Source organism: Saccopteryx leptura, chromosome 1 (assembly GCF_036850995.1).
Source record: "Saccopteryx leptura isolate mSacLep1 chromosome 1, mSacLep1_pri_phased_curated, whole genome shotgun sequence".
Classification (NCBI taxonomy): Eukaryota; Metazoa; Chordata; class Mammalia; order Chiroptera; family Emballonuridae; genus Saccopteryx; species Saccopteryx leptura.
In genome coordinates, this window is record NC_089503.1 from 354734898 (window position 1) to 354761917 (window position 27020).

Consider the following 27020-nt stretch of genomic DNA (forward strand, 5'->3'; position numbering starts at 1 on the left):
ACATTCCGATGACTGTGTGTGGGAGTAATCACAACTGCATGATGCCAGTAAGTCATAGTAAGGTTCATTTCCCCTCACTGCAGCGCCCACCTCCCCTGCTTTCTGCCCAAATACCGTCTCTTTGACAAGTATCCCTAGATCCCTGCTCTCCCCATCCCCCATTCCAGGCAGCTGTCCCCTCTGTGCTCCCAGAGTCCCCACCCAGGTCTGAGCCTACCATTACCACTGTGCTTGTCACTGTGCGATTGTGCTCTCCTATGTTGTTTTCCTAGATGACAGCCCCTTCGACCTTGTGCTCCTCAGAACAGGAATTACGCTTTTTAAATCTCTTATCTTTGTCACTAGCATATAGTACACGTTCACTAAATTTTTATTGAAAGGATCAATATTAATATTCAGCTCTTAGCTCATTAAGGACTTCCAGGTGAAACAATGAACAGCTTTTAAAACAATAGATAGTATCAGAAATACAGGTAAGTTATCAGTAAACAAGACAGTATCAATGAAGCAGCTGTGAAGGAAGCGCTGAGGGTCTTCAGACAAAATATGAATCTAAAAGTTAAAAAGGGAAACTAATATTGCCCCATCTACCAGACTCGCACATTACAGATTTCAGCAAGATCATCCTAACCATGAGAATACTTGAATTTCCCTGTTGATTACGCCTCTAAAAGACAGAATATTCGGATGCTCCCAACGTTGTACACACAATTCCAAGATTCACCTGGCCTAAGCACAAGTCCTTACTTGTGGCATATTCTGCTTGTTTAAGATCTGCCATAGAAACCACCGTTCCTTTTTGGTGCTTCTTCGTACACGAAACACGGCTGCTACGGCGTACTCCTCAGGGAGGCCTTTGGGAAATATCTGACTGTGGGAGGAAAACAGAAATAGTGTGGAAAAACTGGAGAAGGCAAGGAAAGAAAATCCAGGTACGAATTCTATGTAGCACAGTGTCTCGGTCATATTTTTCTCCATAAATTTGATACGTTATGCACTTTTATAGTAATCTACTTAGTTTTTCAAACAGTACAGATTCATAAAGAAATGAATAGGAGTTATTGGTTTTGTCAATATAAGTAAGTACAAAACATTTCAAAAACACTCAACAATTAAAGGTATATTTTTCAAAGAATAAGTTTTATCATATCAAACTCTCGCAAATGAGGTCCTAATACTGAATTCCTAGTATCAATTTCAGACACACACACACACACACACACACACACACACAACCCAAAGAAGTTTTAGCTTATCTTTCATTCCTAAAGAAAAGAAAATAAGCAAATTCTTTCTAGGTATCAAAGAAAAACTATAATACATTCCAACTATTCTTCTGCCTTAATTTTATTTCATTGGTCTCACTGGACCCATGAAGAACCTCAGGGAAAAAAAAGTAACAATGAACATGTCTCTTATCTAGATTTTCATAGGAAAACAAGGAGAAATACACCCCCCCAAGTTGAGTTTTCAATTTATCTGCATTATATGTAAAATCTCGGCAAGGCAGGAATTTTTCTTTTCTTCTAAAAAATCAGAGAAATGGTAGGTAAGAATTCTCTTAAGAACTACCATAGCCAGAAGTTGCTCATGTAAGTAAAACACCAGGCGTTGAGATGGCCAACCGCTAACTCCGAATATTATACTAAGGTCTACTAACACTGACAGCTAACTACTGAGACTGACAACCACCTGTCATGCAGAATTCTTGACTTTGGTTTTTACTCTTTGTGTTAATGACAAAGTCACATGTAGTAGGGAAATCAGAAAAGAAAAATATGAAAATGTTGTGCTGGCCTAAAGTTCTTATTTACTTAACTCAAAACACACACACACATTTCTGGGTGTGTGTGTGTATGTGTGTGTGTGTGTGTGTGTGTGTGTGTGTGTGTGTGTAAGCTTTAGTTTTATCTTCTTCTTTGAGGCTATATTAAAAAGAGAACCAACCAGCTTTATTGCATCTACATTATTAGATCCCCACTTAAATGAGAAACTGATTGGCAGGTCGTTTGGTTTCCATTGCGTCAAAAGGAAAGCAAGCTTCTAAAAATGGTATTTTCTCTGAAAAGTCACAAGTATTGAACTAATTTTGTAATGACCATTACTGTACTGGTTTAAGTAATGCTGTTCATTTAAAAAACTAACAGAACAATCAGGCTTTTGTGCCTGCTGTTTACCTTTGAGACCCCAGCTAAAAATTTCAAAACTGGAGAAAGTAAAAGTGAGAGGTGACACCAAAACATAAACTTCCAGGTGGAAATTCTGAACAAGTAAGTTGCATCAAAACTCCTTTTACAAAGGAAACCTCAACCCACATGGCAGGTCTCCCAAATACCACTCCCTATAGTAATAACTTGCGTCTCCACCTTGCTTCCAGATGCCTGCCCCTTTTATCCCACTCTCTTCGTTGATGCTTTTAGGATCATTTTTTTTTTTTTGTATTTTTCTGAAGCTGGAAACGGGGAGAGACAGTCAGACAGACTCCCGCATGCGCCCGACCGGGATCCACCCGGCACGCCCACCAGGGGTTGACGCTCTGCCCACCAGGGGGCGATGCTCTGCTCCTCTGGGGCGTCGCTCTGTTGCGACCAGAGCCACTCTAGTGCCTGGGGCAGAGGCCAAAGAGCCATCCCCAGCGCCCGGGGCATCTTTGCTCCAATGGAGCCTCGCTGCGGGAGGGGAAGAGAGAGACAGAGAGGAAGGAGAGGGGGAGGGGTGGAGAAGCAGATGGGCGCTTCTCCTGTGTGCCCTGGCCGGGAATCCAACCGGGGACTTCTGCACGCCAGGCCGATGCTCTACCACTAAGCCAACCGGCCAGGGAGGATCATATTTTTATCTCAAGTGTTCTAAAACTTGACATACCATTTCTTGGGCTTTTTCTTCCATTCATTGTATTAAGTACATCTTTTTTTTTATTATTATTATTCATTTTTTAGAGAGGAGAGGGAGAGACAGAGAGAGAGAGAGAGAGAGAGAGAGAGAGAGGAGAGACAGAGAGAGAGGGAAGGGGGGGGGGAGGAGCTGGAAGCATCAACTCCCATATATATGTGCCTTGACCAGGCAAGCCCAGGGTTTCGAACTGGCGACCTCAGCATTTCCAGGTCGACGCTTTATCCACTGCGCCACCACAGGTCAGGCAAGTACATCTTTCAATATGGGCTGTGCATCACTAAGAAAAAAAATGTTTTTGTAAGCTTTTTTATTATTTTCTCCATATCACTTTCTCTTATGCCCTCTTTCAAGAGCTCCTCCTTTAGACAATTATTTAACTTCTATTATTAACAACTTAGTTTTCTTACTCTCTTATTTATTTTTTGTCTCCTTATTTATTCTACTTTCTTGGATATTTCCCAATTTAGCATCAATTTTTTTTTAATTTTTTTTAAATTTTTTTTATTTATTCATTTTTAGAGAGGAGAGAGACAGAGGGAGGAGCTGGAAGCATCAACTCCCATATGTGCCTTGACCAGGCAAGCCCAGGGTTTTGAACCGGCGACCTCAGCATTTCCAGGTCGACGCTTTATCCACTGCACCACCACAGGTCAGGCAGCATCAATTTTTGTTACTTTTTTTATTTCCAAAAATCTCTTTTGTTCTCTTCTTCAAACTATAGTGAATGCGGTATTTTAAGTCTCTGACATCATCAATTTGGTGGGCTTTTAAATGTTTTTCTCTGCATCCTTGAATGTCTCCATTTCACCCAGGTTCATTTCCCCTATTAGATAGTTTGGCCTCTCTCTTCCATGCTGAAAGCTCTACTCTAATCTCTGGTGATTTATTGTAGTCCATATATATTTAAGAATAAAACTCTGAAACTTTGTTAAGTTCCCGCCTGCTGGCACAGAGTGTCAGTGAATCAGCCTCGCTGCAAAGCGTGACCAACTGGAGGATTTCACTGAGAATCCCTCAGATGTTAATGTAGGAAGATTATGGCTCTGAGGACATTCAGTTTCTCCATAGAGTCCTGGTATTTGCTGCTTTAGGATAGAATAGAATTCTTCTACGTACCTCTTCCACACAGGTAAAGATTGTTCACCTGGATAAAGACATTCTGGAAGCCGGTTGGGTGTGAGGGGGTCCCACAATTCAGTATAGAATTTTACTTTACTTCTCTGGTTTTGGTGCCATGCCTCTTTCTTGCACTCACTAGTCAGCTTGCCTCCAGTCTAGAGGCTCTCTGGCTCGATCTCTCTCAAGAATAAATCTCTCACCTCTTGTCTAATTGGATGAGGAAAAGAAGAAAACTAACCAGCTTATTTTTACACACACACACACACACACACACACACACACACACACACACACACACCAGCTTCTGCAGAGGCTCCCCACGCCCACCCCCCACACCAGTGATCAGTCTCTTAGGTGTCTGGTGAGGTAAACTGGCCCACATCTATCCAGCATTTCCGACCTGCGATACATAGGTTCTAACTTCTTCCCATCTTTTGAGTAAGTTATCAGTCTTTCAACTGCTTTCTGTTTTCTAACAATGTACTATAAACTTTCTCTGTTGCTTCATCTACTGTGCAGTCATTATTTTTCCATTTAAAAGGGTTAAAAGTCCTTTGAAATTTTCAGTTTTTCCCTTTCTAATGCCCCTTTTTTCTTGATTTACAAATATATGCATGTCTTTCCCCTGCTATAAAACAGAAAAGACTGCCTGACCAGGCGGTGGCACAGTGACTAGAGCATCGGCCTGGGATGCAGAAGACCCAGGCTTAAAACCCCTAGGTCACCAGCTTGAGCACAAGGTCACCACTTTGAGTGGGGGATCACAGACATGACCCTATGGTCACTGGCTTGAGCCCAAAGATCACTGGCTTGAGTCCAAGGTAGCTGACTTGAGCAAGGGGTCACTCACTCCGCTGGAGCCCCCTGGTCAAGGAACATATGAGAAAGCACTCAGTGAACAGCTAAGGCGCACAGTGAAGAATTGATGGTTCTTATCTCTTTCCCTTCCTGTCTGTCTGTCTGTCTCTCTCCCTCTCTCTCTTGCTAAAAACAAACAAAAACAGAAAAGACTTCTTCCAACCTTAGTGAACTATTATACTGCCTTCCCACTAACAACCAGACTTCTTAAATGAATACCCTGAATACCTACAAGTGTCATAATTCATTCAGATGTAACCCTCATGCATTCTAAAAATATTTCTAAAAGCATTCCCAATCGGTGAATCCACTCCTTCTTTTCAAACCTCATCACCTTCAATCTTTGTGTTTTTTGTTCAATTTAGTTTAGAGAGAAAGGAAAGAGGGTAGAAAGAGAGAGTGAGAAAAACATTGATGTGCTGTTCCATTTATTTATGCATTCACTGGCTGATTCTTGTATGTGCCTTGACCGAGGATCGGACCCTCAAACTTGGCATGTGGGGATGATGCTCTAACCACTGAGCTCCTGGCCAGGGACTTTGTGAAGATTTTTACACTAAAGACATCATTTCTTCATGGATGTAAATTACCAACCACATAGTTTTGGGCCCAGCCAGGATATTGGAATGTAAGGTCTTTGAAATTTGTTTTTTTTTAAATCAATGCTATGCACCTTTCTTCCCCAGCATATATTCTCTTAGGTCTAACTGATTTGTATATTTGTTCAAGTCATCTATTTCCTTATTGGGTTTCCATATAATGTTCTATCAGTTTTGAAAATGAGGGATTAAAGTCTCCAACTACTATTATTAAATTGTCTATTTCTCCTTTAAATTCTGCCAGGTTTTGTTTCATGAATTTTGGGACTTTGCTGTCGGGTGCATAAACGTTTATAACTGTTATGTTGTCTTGATGGATTGGCACTGTTATCATTATCAAAATAGCTTTCCTTATCTCTTCTAAAAGCTTTTTCTTAAGTCTATTTTGTCTGATATTAGTTCTACAGATTGACTTGTGTCTCCCCAGATTTCATATTTTGAGGCCCAACTCCTAATATGTTAGTATTGGGAGATGAGACCTTTGGGAAATAATTAGGTTTAATCAGGTTTACATGAGGTCACAAGGGTGTGGTTCTGATGATGGGATTAGTGCCCTTGTAAGAGGAGACTACAGAGCTCCTTCTCTCTCCCATTCTCTCTCTCTCTCTTTTTCTTTTCCTCTCTCTCTGCCAGGTGAGGACACAAAGAAAAGATGGCCATCTGCAAGCCAGAAGAAGGACCTTTACCAGAACCTGACTATGCCAGCACCTTGATATCAAACTTTTAACCTCCTGGATTGTGAGAAGTAAATTTTTGTTGTTTACAGTCTATGATACTTTGTGAACCCCAAGCTGGCTAAGACCATTAATGTAGACATTAAAAGTCTCTTTCAATTTCTGTTTTCATGATATATTATTTCCTGCTACTTTTTTTATTGATATAAAATTTATTCATTTTAAGTATGAAACACAGAAATGTCAAGAATTTTTTTTTAAAAACCTTCAGTAATTTGAACTGTATATCTCTATTCTAGTGAAAAATGAAAATAACCCAAAGGAGGTGTTACGTGAAGTAAACCAGGTCTAGAAATGGTTTATATTGAAAGACCCTAACACATATCTTGTTTGGACATAACATGATGAATCATGTATTCTTTATTAATTGTTAGGCATGTCTTCACTTTTTATATAAGTGTTTAATATTTACATTTAATATAGTTCCTGCTAAGGTAGGGTGTGTCACAAGTCTCGGAGGTTCTGTTCATTTGTCCTCACTTTTTTTTCCTATTCCTCCTACTGGATCACTCAACTGACTTATCTCAAGTTCTCTGACTTTTTATTTTGCAATCTCAAATCTGTTCTTAAACCTTCTTATAAACTTTTCATTTCTGTTATTGTAGTTTTTCACTGAAAATTTTTTATTTGCTTCTTTTAATAATTCTTATCTACTTATTGGTATTTTCTATTTGGTGAGACAAAATTGTATACTTTCCTTTAGTTCATTAAACAGATTTCTGTAGTTATTTGAACATATTGTAGATAGCTGATTTGAAGACTTTGCCAAGTAAGCCCAGTGTCTAGGTTTTCTCAGGAATGGTTTCTAATAACTGCTTTTTCCTTTGAGTATGGGTCATGCCTTCTTTCTTTGCATTTCTTAAAAATTTTTAATAAAAAAATAAACATTTTAAATAATAGACATTTTAAGTAATATAACATGGCAACTCTGGGAATCAGATGATTCTCCACCTATCAGTGGTTTGGTATTGTTGCTGTTTGTTATTTTTGTCATCATTGTTGTTGCTGTTTGCTTAGTCATGTTCCTGAACTAATTTTACAAAGTGTACACTGTGTCATGTGTGACTGACTTTATTTTCTTCTATTCTATTCTATTCTATTCTATTCTATTCTATTCTATTCTATTCTATTCTATTCTATTCTATTCTACTCTATTCTATTTTTAGCTAATAACAGATCAGTTAAATGCCTGTGACCTATAAGAATCCCAGCCTCTACTGAGGAACTATAGTATATATGCATGCTGCAGAATGCCTTTGATGCTCAAGCAGGCAGCTTTAACTCGCCTTGGCCTTCACTTGACGCTTGTTCAGAGCTTTAAATTTGGCCAGACCTATAAGTTTTTTCAATTTTCGTTTTAGTTTCCACAAAGTCCTGTACATAATATAGGTGCCTAGATTCCCACAAATATGTTGAAGCTTTCTAATGATTTCTATGGACATTTCTTTTAAAACTTTCCCTTTTAAAATTTTTTGGTCATCTTCTCATTTTTCCAATTGTAATTGCTGTCTTGGGCAGTTACAATGTTACATAGTTGCTATTAATTATTTTCAACAAAAACCAGGAGGAAGGAAGGCTGTTTTTCCTGAATGAGCTCTGAGTCAGGTCAAATAAAGACAACCCTATGAGTAGGGGTTTCTAAACTACCAGTCAAGTAAAATAATGAAAAATCTCTGGAAATGGGATTCTCATTGACATCCAAACTCATTCTTCCTCCTCCAATGGTTGCTAGGCTGCTAGTTTGCACTTGTAAGTATAAAGCCATTGGTTTTCAAGACTACTATTATGTTGAGGAGAGCATGATGTAACTATTGATAGAACAAGTTAAATGCCAGAAAGCTTGCCATTGTTCATTTCCAGAGTTCTGAAAAATACCGGTTTTGATCATTTTTGCCTGTATTCTCATTGTTTTTATGAATGAGTACATTTTCTGAGCTCCTTACGTTGCTATTCTTGCTGACATCATCAGTATTGTCTACTTGGACCTTTCAGTTGAGCCCAACTGCAAGTTTCGTGCAGCCAAGAGAGTGATCTGAGTGAAGCAGAAGTACACCGATGAATCTTGTTCATATTTCTGACACACACCATTGTTGTTTTAAGCCACTATATCTTATAATGGTTCATTACAAAGCAAAAAATAATTAAAACACCTTTCTCCTCACTTTCTACTTTGGATTATATCTGTGTAAGCACCTGTCACATCTCATCATGAGATTGCAAACTCTTTGATGGCAAGAACAGCACTAAATCTATCTTTGTATCAACCATAAAACCTAAGGGCAGTGACAACAGGGCACTCTATAACTTTGTTAAATGAATGATCCAGCAAATAAAACCAATGTCAACCAGTTGATTTTGATATGATTCTTTAATACTACATACATAAAACAAATATAATTATTTTTCAATAATTTAAAAATCTCATTTAAAATTGAAAATATTTCAGAAGAAAGGTTTCTTCTGTGACAAAAATAAAGCAAAATATTAATATTAATAATGTTAATATATAATAGTCTTTAAATAACACATTGAAGTAAATTTAGTAATGTTTAAAGAAAAATGAATTCTTTTTTAAGTTTATAATGAATAAAAATTCTTATAATTACTATGTCCCCTTTCAGAAATTCATAATGTTTCAAGACCAAAAACAATTTTGCTTGCTAAAAAAAATTCTGTATTTTAAAAATAATATGTTACAAAATATATCTGCTCTTACAGACTATGTTTCTTGTTTATACCACACAAGTACAAACACTTAATGTGACACAGAATGTTTCTCTGGGTCTTGCCAAAGTTTCTATTATAAAAGAGGCCATATTGGATTACTGGTCTGTTACCAGAGAGATATAATGACAGCTTGCTATGTCTAAGATATTCATGCTTGAATATTTTTGAATGGAGTGTAATTTCCTATAAGAAATTCTATCCATTGCTTATTCAGTGATACTCCCATTAACAAAAATATTGTTGATCCATATTTGCCAAACTCATTCTTATATATATTCAGGTAGAAATTTTCTGTAGAATATTTCCTAACTTCCCTCTATTTTATACACTGTAAGTGGAAAATTCATCCATGTAAAGTAATATTAATCTATATTTGAAACCTCAAAGTTTTGTGAAATTTAAGTGCAATTAATTTTTTATTCCCTATTGCCTATTTTTCTTCACATTACTCAAAGTCACCAAATATTAATGAACAAGTGAGAGCAGAGGTATACCAAATTAATAAAATGTTTAATCTACTCTAGAATCAGTTTTTCAAATGGGACTAATTAAACTCATAGAGAGCCAAACTAAAGTAATTCCAAATTACCCAAAGGTGCCAAAAACAACAACAACAAAAAACCCTCACCTGTGGAATTCTCTTTACACTACCCCTGAGGGGCTAGTCCGAGGTAAAACCTGGAGTGTCTTTAAAGCCTTATAATTCACATACTTTAAACTTGAACTTATAACTTATTTCAATGTTGAAAATATCTAGAATGTAGTTTTCACCTGCTTGCTAAAGTTCTCTATGTATAGCAGCTCTCTGTTCAATCATAAAGTGAAAGAAAACACTATTAAACTGCAGAAGTTGCAGATGATCAAACACGGAGCTCCTAATAATGCCCAGCTATGGCAGAAGGCCATGTCCAGATCTGACCATCAGTACCAGTGAGACTTTGACCCCAATAAAAAATTGATTTCTTCTCTTGGTGTCGAAATTAAGAGAGATTTTTATTTTCTCCTTTCTCTCAACATTTGCAATGAGCATAAATTGTATTAAATATCATTTTTAAAAACACTACTAATCTTTATTTTATTTATTTATTTATTTATTTATTTATTTATTTATTTATGTGGGAGGAAGGGAGATAGACTCCTGCATGCACTCCATCCGGGATCCACCCAGCAATCCCATCTGGGGCTGATGGTTGAGTATTAAGTTATTATTCTAGTGCCAGAGGCTGATGCACTGGGACTAACTGAGCCATCCTCAGCCCCTGGGGCCATGCTTGAACCAATCAAGCCACTGGCTGAGGGAGAGGTAGAAGGAGACAAGGGGGAGAGGGAGGGTGGAGAAGCAGATGGTCGCTTCTCCTGTGTACCCTGACTGGGAATCGAACCTGGGATGTCCATATGCTGGGCCAACACTCTACCCCTGAACTACTAGCCAGGAACAAAACACTACTAACCTTTAAAATGACCTATAATTTAATCTCATATTCTCCCAGGCCAGAGTAGAGGAAGAATTAACACTAGGAAATATTATTGCTATTATTAGTAAAAAATAAGTCATAAAAATCTATAACCCACAACCTATTGTCTTCACAATGAATTAAGTCACTGAGGCATTAACACAAGATAATAGAAACTTCAAATCACCACTTGTTGGCCTTTGGCTAGGATCAAGTGTAAAAACGTCAAATAAAAATGCACTTTTTCCAATACAGTACTTTCTCTATGAACTTCAAACTGAATATCTGATTACCAAGTACTGGTATCTGTATTCACGGAGTTGGACAAAAATTAACATCTTATTAACCATGAATAAATTCATTGCATAGAATCTTAGGAATGAGTTATATTTGTCTAAATAGCATATTAACTCTATTCTCTAGATTTTTCTTTCACACTTGATTAATAAAATATCTTTTTCTGGTCAAAACTTATTTAAAATCATTAGAAAATACAACAAAATAATAATGTCTAAAAGGTATCTGGCATGAGATGGAGGAAGTATATACTCTCTGTATGTAGAATTATCATTAAATAGTATTCTGCATCCACTATCTTTTGTATATGTGGTTATGAACTCAGGGACACTGACATTCTCCATAACTGTGAAGTACTTTCACTGACAAGCCAAAACACATAATACTCCCCTATTACAGCTTTCTTCCTCTCTGGAAAATGCTTGTGTTTATAAAACATAAGTGCTGTTACCATTAAAACAGTCCCTAGAAACCAGTCACACATTACTAACAAAATTTCTAATAATTAATTCTCACCTTGGAAAGCATAGAACTGGGGTAGGGAATTGTCATAAAGCAAGAAAGTTTAAGTGGGGACTGTATATAGAGAGAGGAATAAATCCAGAACAGTAAATACCCCTGAGTTAGCCTGACCAAGGTGAGATGCCATTATTGTGAGTCCTGGGTAGCAAAAGTGACACGTTAAGCCACTGGAAGCATGGGAAAAAGTTACCAGGAAAAGGAGGCGATGCCAAAGGGGAGATGTAACCGAGGTAAACCTTCACTACCTTCCTCAACTATGATGTAGACCAGGGGTCCCCAAACTACGGCCCGCAGGCCACATGCGGCCCCCTGAGGCCATTTATCCAGCCCCCGCTGCACTTCCGGAAGGGGCACCTCTTTCATTGGTGGTCAATGAAAGGAGCACATTGACCATCTCATTAGCCAAAAGCAGGCCAATAGTTCCCATTGAAATACTGGTCAGTTTCTTGATTTAAATTTACTTGTTTTTTATTTTAAATATTGTATTTGTTCCCGTTTTGTTTTTTTTTACTTTAAAATAAGATATGTGCAGTGTGCATAGGGATTTGTTCATATTTTTTTTTATAGTCCGGCCCTCCAACGGTCTGAGGGACAGTGAACTGGCCCCCTGTGTAAAAAGTTTGGGGACCCCTGATGTAGACCCACATATCTCAGTCCCCACTTGGCATCTCCACTTGGATATTAAAAGCATCTCAGAATAACTGAAATTGAACCTACTGTTACCCACCAAGCACATCCCTTCATGAGGATTCCAAATCTTGATAAAGGACATAGCCATTTGCCTAGGTGCTCCAGCCAAATACCTAAAAGTCATTCTATATTCTTCCTTTTCTTGTATTATCCCCAACCCTAGACAACCTATTGGAAGTCTTATTTTCTGTACCACCAGCATAGACTCTGATTCTGCCTACATCTCTTTGGCTCCACTGTCACTCCCTACTTCAAGGTGCCACCACTCCTGGGACCCAAGTTATAGTGCCATGATTGTTTCCCTCCCTAAAAGTCTAGCCTGCACACAGCAGCTAGAATGAGCTTTGAAAATGTAAAGCAGACAAGGTGCCTCCTTTCCTTCTAACCTTCCTCCAGTGTCCCATGGGTCCTATAATAAAATACGCGTCCTCGATCATGGCTCACAAAGCCTAATGTGCTCTGACTCCAGCCTTCCTCTGACACATCATCTCCTATTTCAGGCTTGGTGTGGCACCCACACTCTAGTTACAATGACCTGAATTTGGTTGCTTGAACACACCAGGCTCACTGAGGTCTTAGGCCTTTATACTTCCTGTTTCCTCTCTTGGGATGGCCATTCCCAGAAGTCTTCACTTAGATGGCTTCTCTTAACTATTCAGGTCTCAGCTCTAATGTCACTTCCTCAGAAAGGTCTATAGTTGTCCTCACCCCAGTCAGTACCTAACACCTTGTTTTAATTTCTTCATAGGCTTAAAACTACCCAACATTTTTTTAATGTACTGGTTTATACATGTATTGCTCGTCGCCAGCAACTAGAATGTGATTTCCATGAAAACAGGGATTCTGACAAACTTGCTGCTCTAAATCAAGCATCTAGACTAATACCTGGCATATTAGAAGCACTCAGAAAAATTTGTTCCATTCATGGAAAATTCATAGTGATGCCTATGATCAGTCATAGTAGGAACCAAACAATTGTATGTAGTATAAAATGTTAGCTTGCACAATGCCTTGAAGTTAAGGCCTCATGAGACTGTGCTACATCATCTTCAGCAGGAAAACCGCAGAAGGAAAAACCAAGCCTTATGTGATTCTACAGCAGGTTAATCAAAAAACTGACACAAGTCAAGTCCGGAAACAAACACAATCAGTATTCTTCCTTTCAAACAGACGTTTACAAGCTCTACAGGCTTTAGCAAAACCGAATAGCTGCCCTAGTTATATTTCACCAAAAGCGTGCTTCGGCAGAAGTCTTGTAGAGCTTGGAAATGTTTCAGGTATCAGACACCACACATAGTAGTTTCCTGTAGTTCTATACTCCTAAAGCTAAAAGGAATCTTAATAGTGGTTCAGACCAAACATCTCACTCCATAAAAGAGAAATTAAAGCCACAGAAGTCAAATAACTGTTGCACCATCACTTTGCCAGACAGAGGTCAGGATGGGACTTGAACTCAGAACTCCTAATTCCAAGCTCAGTTTTTTTCCAGTATATCAAGTTGCTTGTATACTCTGGGTTAAGAATAAAACTTTTAATCTGACTTTGGGTGATGGGTATGCCACATAATTGAATGACAAGATAATCTGGACATGTTTTCTTTGAATATATGTACCCTGATCTATTGATGTCACCCCATTAACATTAATAAAAATTTATCTATAAAAAAAAAAGAATAAAACTTTCCTCATTGTTACCAACCTGACTTAAAAATAATATATTTTCTCCTTTAGGGAGTATAAAGGAGAAAATAATCTACTTTTCTGAGCAGTGGGTAGGGTAGGGGGGAGGTAAATAAATATGAAACATTAGGCCCTGGCCGGTTGGCTCAGCAGTAGAGCGTCGGCCTGGCGTGCGGGGAACCCGGGTTCGATTCCTGGCCAGGGCACATAGGAGAAGCGCCCATTTGCTTCTTCAACCCCCCCCCCCTCTTCCTCTCTGTCTCTCTCTTCCCCTCCCGCAGCCAAGGCTCCATTGGAGCAAAGATGGCCGGGGCGCTGGGGATGGCTCCTTGGCCTCTGCCCCAGGCGCTAGAGTGGCTCTGGTCGCAACAGAGTGACGCCCAGGAGGGGCAGAGCATCGCCCCCTGGTGGGCAGAGCATCGCCCTTGGTGGGCGTGCCGGGTGGATCCCGGTCGGGCGCATGCGGGAGTCTGTCTGACTGTCTCTCCCCGTTTCCAGCTTCAGAAAAATACAAAATATATATATATATGAAACATTAATTTCAAGAAATGAATAATTAAAATGTTTACACTCATACTGTAATATTAACAACAACAAATCATGTTTTGGGCTCTGAGCGAAGTATTCATTATGACATTTGCATATCCTGGCCGACCAGTAGCCCTGAGGAGTAGATTATTATAGTTCCTTCCCCTAATGATATTCTGAGCACAGATCAGAAAGTATCGCAAACCACCCAGTAATATCTTAAAAGAGGGATACTGTCTGTAAGGTTTTAGAAAAGATATGCATGCTACAGAAGGTAATAAACAATCATAAATATTTTCTATATATTCCTTAGAGATTATTTCTTTAAAAAAAAATAGGATTTTTTCACCAAGCATTTTTTTAAAAAATGAGTGCACTTTTTCAGGAAGTAGTGAGGATTATGAAAACAGGATACACACCAATTACTACGCAATGTAAAGAAAAGTTTGAAGTATTCTGATAAAAACTGCCTCTGTGTTTATCCTACTGGTGAGAAGCAAGATATTAGGAAGAACATCAATAAAATGGTAACCTAACTAAAAAGACAAGTAATTCCTTAAAATGTGAATATCATGATCACAAATGTGACTATTCCAAATGACAATGGAAAGAAAGCTAACCCTTAGCACTGATCCTACATTAATAATATCCTGGCAGAGAGATCAGTTTTAGCTTCCATTCCATTCCTCCCCTGAGGTGTGAAATCAATGCCTAACACAGCCAGCTATACACAAAACTAACTTAATGAAGGTGAAGTGTCTGGTCTCCCAGGGAGAGAGGCTGTCACCTGAACAAATAAATAATGGCCATTGCTGGCTGTCCCCATTCGTGAGAAACCAATAAGAACTGCCCTCAGAGGATAAACTGTTTTCTCGCACTCCCTTCCGAAGGGGAGCATTGCAAGAATGGCAAAGCCAGGGGAAATCATAGAAGTTTATAAGTAATTGACTGTTTTAAAGTAAATGCAAGTATTTATTAAAAAGTTGTTTAATGGAGAGATGAAACCAAGGGGCAGATCTCATTTATTCTCCATAACTCGGCCCTAGTGGTTTGCTGTCACGAAAAATAAAGACCATAATGAAGCTCATAAGTTTCTTTATTTCTTAGTATTTAAAGAATTGGTAATTTCATTATACACCAAGGTCAATTTGATGTAGTTGTTCCATAGTTCTAAAAAAAAAAAAAACCCACATAGTTTGTTATGTGGCAAGTAACAAGTCTGTCTTGTGTATAGAAAAAAATAAAAATAAAGGATCAAACCAAACTACAGAATAAGAAGATGAAAAAGAAAAGCCCACCACTACCAGATTCTTTTCAGCCTTTTACTTAACAAAATAATCGAGAATGTGCTGCAAGAAGTGAAATGTAAAAGAAAAAACGATGAAGAAAATCCCACAATTTCAGTGCTTTACTCTGAAGAGCTAGAGGACATAATTATTCTAGAGAAATTTCATTTTGTAAATAATGTTCCAAAAATCAAGTGTGATATGCATTTAGATAGAAAAGTGTTTAAAAAGTTTACTTACTTGAGACTCAGAGACATGAACAAGAATGTGATGGCAACAGGGGCGGGGGGGGGGGGGGGGGGGGTTGGGGGAGGGGGGATGGGGTGAAGAAGGAGAGAGGGGTTAGGGGAGGGGAGGGGCACAAAGAAAACCAGATAGAAGGTGACAGAAGACAATTTAACTTTGCGGGAGGGGTATACAGCACAATCAAATGTCAAAATAATCTAGAGATATTTTCTCTCAACATATGTACCCTGATTTATCAATGTCACTGCATTAAATTTAATAAAAAAAAAAAAAAAGTTTACTTACTAATTATTATGGTTCGCGAGGTAATTATTCAACTAGCTGGTTGCACCAGCCTCGAAGCAAAGCTATTTTTTAAAGTGTTATTTTGGTAGAGGTGAACTGAATTTTCCAGATCATATTTAGCAAACCTAACCTTTATTTATTTATTTATTTATTTATTTATTTATTTGCTTTTAAAACAAAATGGTTAAATGGAAAAAAAAATCTATTTTTAAATATCAAGAACTGGCTTCCAAATTAATTCTTCCATTCTAAATAAGCGTGAGGCAGGGTTTATGAAGAACTTCCGTATTTACAAATATCAATGGGGCCTTTGACTTGCTGAATATCTTCCAGGAAGAGAAATAAGATACAAGTAACATTTCCTGAGAGTGAAGTGAGAGATGTTTGGAGTTTATAGTAAGTCATTTCTTTCCCAGCTGACATCCACCATCACCTGTCACGTTACAAGCAGTCTGGCTAGCAGGGCCTGGGGGGTTTGTCTGCAATGCCTTCCCTGCAAGCTGGGTGATGATGTTTGAGTTCCACAGCCACAGGGACTCTGAAATCTTAGCCTTTTTGTGTTTGCTGAGGGGATACGGACAGAGAGGTTGTTAATGGGAAAACAAAGCCTGGAGGACTCTCTCATAATCTTTGGCCTGTTGTGATTAGCACTTATTCATTGTGACATTGTAAATGACTTCCCAGTGAAATCAAGCCTTACTGCTAGATGGCATTCAAATAATAAAATCCGAGGATGAACAAGAGGAGGTGGTCTTCAGAAGAAAGATGTTGAAAGCTAGTTTTTTTCAGGCATCTTCCACCCAAAATAATAGCAATTATAATAACAATAATAATAATAACTCCTGGGTCAAACCCAGCCCCATCCCCAAGAGGTTCTCTGGATTCTGAGGTTCTCCGGAGTCTGGAGGCTTGGCGACTGCTTCCGATCGTTCTCAGAGTCTGACCTAACTGGAAGCTGTGACTGTCCCAATGCCATGGGCTCAACTTCCTTTTTCTATAATATAATGCTATTGCTCCCACACATTCACTTTTTTAAAAAACAACTTTGGTGAGGTGTCATTGATATACTCCAGTTTCTCTTCAGGTCATAGAACTATTTCGCATTTTATTTTACTTTATTTAATATGAATCAGGTTTGAACCCCTTAGCCTGGCACACAGTGTCTCAGAGAAGCGCCTTCGCTGAGCTCGCAGCTTCCTTTCTCTTCCTCCACCTCCCAGACCCGCTCCCCACCTGCTTCACTAGCCACACAGGATTTCTCACCCTCCTTCAAATTGCCGCGACCTTTACAACAACCATAATGCTCCCTCCCTCTAACTGCCACACACTGGCGCCCTGGCTCACCTGGTGCACTTCTATTCACTCTTCAGCCTCTACTTTTCACTTCCCCTGTGAAGCTTTCCCTGGTTCCCTCAAAATGGCTTCGTCTGTTCTTCCAGAGCCTATCATACATATCATCTAAAGATCGCTACTGCGTTTTGTAAGAGCTAATTGTGGACATTTTTATCTTCCCGCACAGAAATAACTTGTTGGCAGGGAACAGGTCTTTATTCATCCTTAAATCCTGAGTGCTTTGCAAATAGTGAATAGTCAATATAATTTGGGAACTGAATGAAATACTTTATTAGAATGTCTTCTTTCACTGGCATCAAAGCTGAACTTCAAAATAATAGTGACAGTATACTATAAAATATTTTCTCAATATAGCTCTTGTAAGCGAAGGAAATGTTACATTTTTATCATGGGTAAATTAGAGGAGATAGGCAATGTAAAAACAATAGAGAGCATGGGCTAGTATCCATATCTACAAGCTTTTCAGCCCCAGAGAGGAAGGAATGCCAAGAACTGATTGCGTTATATTTGTTCAATACACGGTTAGGGTCTGTGCCCAAGCAGTACTGCTTGGGATCCAGAAAATAGTTAGAGGGTCACTGGATTCAGGCCATCACCCTCTAAAGCACATATACATGCCCACTTAGCCACAAGGCATGGGGCAACTCTGGCACCTGAGGGTAAGGATGCGCAGCATAAATAGAGTTTGGCTGGGTCCCCTGGAGGGGACCCATAGCAAAGGCAGGGGCGGTGTGCATTGACAAGGAGACTGGAAAACAAGAACAGAAGCATACTTGATTGTAAACAGGAGCACGTGTGCAACATTCTCGGGGCTCCCAGGAATAATGAGAGCAGCCTTGAAGAGGGAGCGGAGGTTCTGCAGCTGTGCAGGTAGAAAGTAGAATGAGGCCCTGGCCGGTTGGCTCAGTGGTAGAGCGTCGGCCTGGCGTGCAGAAGTCCCGGGTTCGATTCCCGGCCAGGGCACACAGGAGAAGCGCCCATCTGCTTCTCCACCCCTCCCCCTCTCCTTCCTCTCTGTCTCTCTCTTCCCCTTTCGCAGCCAAGGTTCCATTGGAGCAAAGATGGCCCGGGCGCTGGGGATGGCTCCTTGGCCTCTGCCTCAGGCGCTGGAGTGGCTCTGGTCGCGGCAGAGCGAAGCCTGGAGGGGCAGAGCATCGCCCCCTGGTGGGCAGAGCGTCGCCCCTGGTGGGCCTGCCGGGTGGATCCCGGTCGGGTGCATACGGGAGTCTGTCTGTCTCTCCCCGTTTCCAGCTTCAGAAAAATACAAAAAAAAAAAAAAAAATGTAGAACGCATACCAACCTAATCATTGATGTTAATACAGCATCTGAACCCACAACCTAATGTGGTCAGGAAACATTTAGATGATCTGAGCCAGAACAAGATCAGTATTGTATAAAAAGTATTTTTAAAATGTACTGGACCACACACACACACACACACACACACACACACAAAAGGAAATTTGAGGACATCAGTGAAGGCTGTGTTTAGACGGCAGAATGTGTACTAAGATTTCTAGGATATGTAGGAGTCCAATGGGGAGAAATGGTGGACAGAATATGACAGAGAGAAATGGGCACACAAAGGCACTTTAGAGCATCTAAGATCATTTCCCTGGAGATAGCACAGTGGTCACCAGAAACTTCGAAAAAGAAATTTCCAGTGTTCAAGATATGAGTAAATTAACTTTTGTGTGTGAGGAAGTAAATGTGGTGAGTAATATTATTCCTTTGGGAAGTCTGGGAATAAAAGGGACTTTCAAGGGAAAAATGTTTCTTCAACAGGGAAGGATTAAGTAGACAGTTGTAGACTAGGAGACAAGCACTGAAAACAGAAGAGCAAAAGGGATCTTGGGTAAACCAACGTCTTAGAGAAGGCTGGCTAGGAGAAGATCAAGAGTACAAGCGAAGGGGTTAACCTTTGAAAACAGGAGGGTCGCCTCTAGAGAGGACAGCTGAAGGCAAGAGAGCAGAAGTTGAGAGGGTTTGAATAAGAGGAATAACTTAGGTCCAAAATATCTTGGTCAATTCAGTCTCCTATTCAACTAACCAGATAATTCTACAAAGTACTATCTCTAGTATCTATTAATCGATCTGTCTCTCTATCTATCTGTGTGTGTGTGTGTGTGTGTGTGTGTGTGTGTGTGTGTGTATATATATATATATTAGAGAGCGAGAGAGAGACAGAGAGTAAGAGAGAGAGAAAGGGACAGACAATTAGGGAGAGAGATGAGAAGTATCAATTTTAGTTGTTCACTGATTGCTTTCGCATACATGCATTGATGGGGGAGAGCAGCTGAGCCAGTGACCCCTTGCTCAAGCCAGCGACATTTGGGCTCAAGCCAGAGACCATGGGTCATGTCTATGATCCCATGCTCAAGTTGGTGACCCTGCACTCAAGCTGGTAAAGCCCACATTCAAGCCAGCAACCTTGGGGATTCAAACCTGGGTCCTCAGTGTCCCAAGCCCATGCTCTATCCACTGCGCCACTGCCTGGTCAGGGGCAAGTATCCATATTAAAATTTTCAGTGAACGTATGATTGCTTTCAAATTACATAGATATAGTCATGGTGAGTGACATTATTAAAACCAATTATTTAAATATGTTACTTTTAATTTAAAGTTATAAAAATTTCACCTAATCTGGAACAAATGCATTTTAGAAATCTAGGTGCTGTCTAAAATGAGGCAATGAACAAGGCTTACCAAGGTTACGCGAATCACATAAAATAACACAGCATGGCAGCTAAATAGCTGTCAGGGGAAAATGTACAAAATATCAGTAATTGTTCATATGCATATAGATTCTATAACATTCATATCAATTTTATATTATTCTGTTTTTTAGTTACCATGCTTGTGTTCTAACTAACCTTTATAGCTAAGTTGAAATTATCATTGAAATCATAACAGTATCTTACTGATTCTGTGTCTGAGAATAAGAATTAGACTACTCAATGCTATTTTACGAAACAAGGAGTCTTATCAATTCACAAAAACATCTGTGGAATTCTTAATTATACTCAAGCCCTAGTGTAATGAAACATCACACATTACTATAGTCAATTCTCCGGGGAGTTCATAAATTTGTCATGCTTAAATTTAGGTTTACAACCATTATAAAAGCAATACATTTCCAGCTATCAAAAGTTAATAACTAATTAATCCTCACAGCATTTCTATGGGCCAAACGAGTTTACAGGTGACTGAAGTGTGCTCTTCCATGTCCTTTTCTTGTGTACTCTGAAAGCCTTCAGTGCACGTACCACGGATGCATACGACCCCTCCCAAGCAAAAGCTCTGCTGTTCCATATAAGATTTGATTCGATGGATGTAAAAGTGAGTGAAGAAAGAAAAAAATCTACACAGGGTCCAACAGTAGTCGATAAATCAATGCCTGTCAGGACCCAAGTAATTCCCAAAATAGAATACCTTAATTTTATTACTTTATAATGAATGATATTTGCATTATTATGGTTCCTAAGTAGTATAACTGGTACCTTGCTACTCTCAAGACAAATGACATAAGGATGATAATTTACATGTCATTAGCCATAATAAAATAGAGACAAAGCTCTGGGGATCTGCTGTATAACACACCGTACCTACAATCAACAATGATACATTGTACACTTAAAAGTCTGTGAAGCTGGTAGATATGTTAAATGGTCTTTCTGAAAAAGAACAAAACAAAAAATAGAATTAAATAAAATTAATATGAATGTTATAGAATCTATATACATATGAACAATTACTGATATTTTTTACTTTTCTCCAAGCAATACTGAATTATGTCAAATCTGAGGAAGGAAATCTACACCTTACTTACATTTGATGACTATAATATTAAGTGTTTCCAGAACTGATAAATGGAAATACTAAACTGATAATATTTTATATCAAATTATACTTTCATAGTATGTGAGTATTTTTTTCATCTTAAGAATGACTCAGCTCACATTTTTGGTATGCCCAACTAGAATGAAGGACACATAGTGATGACATAAGAGTTGTATGTAACAGTCAATCCTATCTAAGTAGCTGGACAACTTTTTAACTAAGTCACATTTTCTTATATTGGTCATGGAGAGAATGTGGCCTCTGTGTGGTCCGAGCTGGACCTGGGTCATCAGAGGCCTATCAGCCCCGCCCACCCTCCCGCCGCCATTCCCACACTGGGAACCGTCTGGACCTGAGTCACCAGAGGCCTATCAGCCCCGCCCACCCTCCCGCCGCCATTCCCACACTGGGAACCGTCTCGAGGATTCAGCTCCGAGAGAGTATGTGTCATTGAGACCATCCAGACTGTGTACATGACTGCATCCATTAAAGCCTCTCATCAGGAGGTCTTCAAATAATACCATTTCATTCAATGTTGTTTTATTATAATATTGATGAGGAAAAAACAAAATCGAGTCCTGGCCAGGGTTACTCTCTGTGGGAGTTTGCATGCTCTCCCCATGTTTGCATGGGTTTCCTCTGGGCATTCCAGCTTCCTAGCCATCCAAAGATGTGCACACTAGGTGAACTGGACTATTGACATTGTCGCAGTCTGAGTGAGGATGGTGTGGGTGAGAGTGTGCCCTGTGACCGAAGACATTCTGCCCAGGGTAGGTCTCGCCTTGTTCCCTGAGCTGTGAGGACAGGCTCCGACTACCCACAACCTTAAACTGGAATGAACAGGTTGGAAAGTAATTATCTTATTTGTCTTTATGAATCTTTCTTACATGCATATGTAGCTCACCTCTATTTCAATGTTTAATGTTATAAGTGTTTTGAGTCTTTATTTAGAAATTTGGAGTTGTTTTTTTTGTTGTTGTTTTTTACAGAGACAGAGAGTAAGTCAGAGAGAGGGACAGATAGAGACAGACAGACAGGAATGGAGAGAGATGAGAAACATCAATCAATCATTAGTTTTTCGTTGTGACACCTTAGTTGTTCATTGATTGCTTCCTCATATGTGCCTTGATCGCAGGCCTTCAGAAGATGGAGTAGCCTTGCTCAAGCCAGCAACCTTGGGTCCAAGCTGGTGAGCCTTGCTCAAACCAGATGAGCCCGCACTCAAGCAGGCGACCTTGGGGTCTCAAACCTGGGTCCTCTGCATCCCAGGCCGACACTCTATCCACTGCACCACCGCCTGGTCAGCCTGGAGATGTTTTTATGACCAGAAATATGTCATAGGAACTTAACTCTACTTTATATCAATTAGCCTATGGAAAAATTGGTTTTGTTATACATTGTTTAGCTTAAAATGATAGCTTCTGAGAACCAGTTGATGGTGCTAAGTGAGGACATACTGTGTAAATTTTTAAGATTCTGGCTGACAGGTGCAGAGACCTATTTCTCTTAAGACTCACATGTAAGTTCCTTTGCTTATTAAACCTACCACTTGCCAGTCTGGATTGGTCAGCCTCTTTCTTGGGTCTCTGTGCCCTCCATGCGTTGGGGCCAGTTTCAGATTTTACCCAGGGAACTTCCAATATTGAAAACCAACAAGCAGACATAGCTGTACACAGCTATTTGTTATTGAAACATATTAACATCTCTGAATTTTCTACAGAAAAATAAGATAGGTTCTTGTGAAGGAGAAGAAAATATTTCCATGCACTTTTAAACTCTGTATAACAATACTCTTAAAATCCTATTATATCTTTTATACATAATTTGACTAAATTGTACTTTTTTAAATAAGTTAGTAATTGTTAACTTATCAGGGTTTTTTTTCATCTTAAGAATGACTTAGCTCACATTTTCGGTATGCCCAACTATAATGAAGGACGCATAGTGATGACATAAGAGTTGTATGTAACAGTCAATCCTATCTAAGTAGCTGGACAACTTTTTAACTAGTCACATTTTCTTATATTGGAAACTTTCGATCTACAAAATAATAGAATCCCCCAAATGAAAATCCAGGGGATATATAAACAGTTATTCTCTACAGTTTAATGGAATTGTGACGTGATCCTCCTGAAATGTTCAGCAACTAGAAGCTTCAGTATCACAATTCTGAACATAATTTTGAGCCTTGGCTGGTTTTGCAAACTTGGAGAGGTCCCAATGGAGAGCAGTAAAAATGAAACATGGGTTAAAAAACAGCCCCTTAAGAGGGAAGGAATGAAATTTAAAAATCCGTCTGCGTATGATGCTTAAGAAAGTTTAGCCTTTAAGAGAAAAGGAGTGGGATTGAGTCCCATAGCCCATACTTAGATGACAGAAAACAACAGATCCAGTTTTTTCTGGAGTCAAGGCAAGAGAGAAGTAAGCTTTTCCTTACACCAGGGGTCCCCAAACTTTTTACACAGGGGGCCAGTTCACTGTCCCTCAGACTGTTGGAGGGCCGGACTATAAAAAAAACTATGAAAAAATCCCTATGCACACTGCACAGATCTTATTTTAAAGTAAAAAAACAAAACGGGAACAAATACAACATTTAAAATAAAGAACAAGTAAATTTAAATAAACAAACTGACCAGTATTTCAATGGGAACTATGCTCCTCTCACTGACCATCACTGAAAGAGGTGCCCCCTTCCGGAAGTGCGGCGGGGGCCGGATAAATGGCCTCAGGGGGCCGCATGTGGCCCGCGGGCCATAGTTTGGGGACCCCTGCCTTACACTGTGTATCTTTCCAGCAGGGGGGTCCACATTCTTTGACCAATGTAATCCCAATGTAAAGTGCCCAGTCCATAGTGATGCTCAATAAATGATTGTTGAATAAAAGGGTGAACTCTAGACTAGACTGCATTCATTTCAGTAACTTGCTGTGCTACCTCTTACTCTTCAAAAGAAGGAAAAGACATTTCAGGAACTTCTAATATGTACATAGTAAGCTATAGATTTTACTTGTAATTGACATGTTTTTAGTTTAAAAAAATAAAATTATAATGTCTAACGCTACTGAAGATATTGGGTAACATACAGAATAGATGCATAAAACAATTATGAAACATAATTAGAAGTATGTATTGGCCCTGGCCGGTTGGCTCAGTGGTAGAGTGTCGGCCTGGCGTGTAGGAGTCCCGGGTTTGATTCCCAGCCAGGGCACACAGGAGAGGCGCCCATCTGCTTCTCCACCCCTCCCCCTCTCCTTCCTCTCTGTCTCTCTCTTCCCCTCCCACAGCTGAGGCTCCATTGAAGCAAAGATGGCCCAGGCGCTGAGGGTGGCTCCATGGCCTCTGCCTCAGGCACTAGAATGGCTCTGGTTGCGGCAGAGCAACGCCCCAGATGGGCAGAGCATCGCCCCCTAGTGGGCATGCCGGGTGGATCCCGGTCGGGCGCATGCGGGAGTCTGTCTGACTGCCTTCCCATTTCCAACTTCAGAAAAATACAAAAAAAAAAAAAGAAGTATGTGTCAATATCTCTAAAAATGAACTAGGAATTCCTCTTTGAAAAATCAATCTTATGTAAATAGTTGTAAACACAGACAGAAACAACTTTCTTGTATGGTGGAGTGTTCTTTATAATAATGAAAATCTGGAGGTAGTGTAAAGATCCATGTGGACAAGACATGCCCATTGGGTGAATCATTCAACAGGAGCCAAGACAAGGCACAGATCACGCTGCAATATGCAGAACAATTCCCCCCCATATTCAGGATGATTCCAAGGGAACTTGAATAACTCCCAGAAAACACTACACATCTTCCAAATATATAATTTGGGGTTTCCTAGTTGCTGAAGATCATTTATGTTTATAAAAACATCAAATACAAATGAGACTATCTTCTATCAGCTCCTTTTTTCCTTGTAAAGCTGTGAAACTAAATATCCCTGGCTTCCAGAAAGCAACCTGTAACTCACTGAAAGACCGAGAGAGAAGAAATCTCTTCTCTGGAGAGTTTTTTGTAGCATAGCCAAGGGGACCATATCTGTCAATTACACCACTGTGTCTAGCTCATAAAATCTTATTGAAGTTAATCTGTGTTGATTCTTCTTTCACACACAGCCTCATTCCCCCCCCATTCTTAGGAACTGTTTCAAATTCAAAAAACACCACCTTACAGGAATCATTCTCAATCAGAGAAGTTACAGACTTGGAATACACAGGAGCACTCTCTTCTCCCTCTTTTTGCTAATGGATCATAGCACTCTCATCTGCTGAAACCCAGATGGGCTCAGAATCATACTCAACACACTATTCCAGATAGCCACTAGGCATCGATCATAGAACCTGACAGATAAGGCTCTCTACCATTCTTAAATTCAATAATAAATCAGGAAATTCACTTCCTTGGTACATTTTAAATTGATTGATTTCCCCCATTGGCTAGTCAAAATAAGGATGTGCTGCCCCTTCAGAATAAGCCGTGTAGATTACAAATTTAACATTCATCAACTCTTCTAAAATATTCAACTACTAAGACATTTTCATTTTAAAACATGTTTCTAAAGAAGCAATTAATGAACTATATGGACTATATGAGGGGTCCCCAAACTTTTTACACAGGGGGCCAGTTCACTGTCCCTCAGACCGTTGGAGGACCGGACTATAAAAAAAAAAAAACTATGAACAAATCCCTATGCACACTGCACATATCTTATTTTAAAGTAAAAAACAAAACGGGAACAAATACAATATTTAAAATAAAGAACAAGTAAATTTAAATCAACAAACTGACCAGTATTTCAATGGGAACTATGCTCCTCTCACTGACCACCAATGAAAGAGGTGCCCCTTCCGGAAGTGCTGCGAGGGCCAGATAAATGGCCTCAGGGGGCCACATGAGGCCTGCGGGCCGTAGTTTGGGGACCCCTGGACTATATTGTACCAAGAAAATAAGTTGCTCCGTAGTATATATATGTTTTGCATATATTTTGTCTTAAAACTTCACCATTTTGCCCTGATAACTGCCAAAACACAATTTAAAAATAATCAGAATATGGTAATCTATGATATAGCTCTCTCTCAATATGCATAGAAATAATGAATTCTTTAACATAACAGAGGATACTTGTAGATATAAAAAACCAAGGAACTGTTTTCTTAAAAGAGAATTCTAGAAAACTAGGTAGTATGCCATCCAATACATACCATTTACTATCCCAAGGAATACTGAAGAAATGGATATGCATTTAAAGTATAACCAAACCTATAACGCCCCTCAAATGTTCCCTGAGCCCATGCCACCTTGAAGTGTAACATTTATTTGGAGGGCCCTTGCAAGAGTGGCCTTTGGGATCCCCACATTAAATCAGGTTTAAGGTATTAAGTGTTCTCAATAGGTAGGTATCTGACCAACACACTCATTAAATCTCTCTCCTCATAAATCTCACCTGGAAGTTACCAGAACAACAGAAACAAGATCAGGCACAGAAAGAATCCATACTTTTCATATAAAATAGTATTTGCCTTTCCCCATGCTAATTCTGCAAGGCAGCTCATTTACAAATATATAAATAGCTGCAACTTTACTCCAGTTTCATTGAAAAAGCAAGATGGCATCATGTAAGAGAAGCATCCTAGCATAGTTGGCTCAATAAATGAAATTAAGAGGACATGTGCCAAGCTACTTGACACTTGCTGGTCAGCTTAACCAGATACCCTCAGTTTCCTGTAGTGGAGGTACCTGAGTTCTGCTCTGTAGTGTCAGAGAACTCACTTACATTGATCACCCAGGGATTGTACAATGATTTAAAGCCAAAACTCGGAAAATAAATTTCATGCTGTACCAATAGTTATTGTCACATCCATTCAAAGGGGAATAGCATTGCCTAAATGTGGAAGCAAATTTTCCAATGTAACTACTTAAA

At 39.4% G+C, this 27020-nt stretch overlaps 1 protein-coding gene across 1 annotated transcript in view; it reads right to left on the reverse strand.

Moving 5' to 3' along the window:
- Positions 1–27020, reverse strand: part of COL19A1 (collagen type XIX alpha 1 chain) — a 324736-nt gene that overhangs the window by 271077 nt on the left and 26639 nt on the right. Inside the window, exon 4 of the mRNA XM_066359093.1 lies at positions 748–871. Coding sequence (XP_066215190.1) covers positions 748–871 — 124 coding nt within the window. The remainder of the gene's footprint in view (positions 1–747; positions 872–27020) is intronic.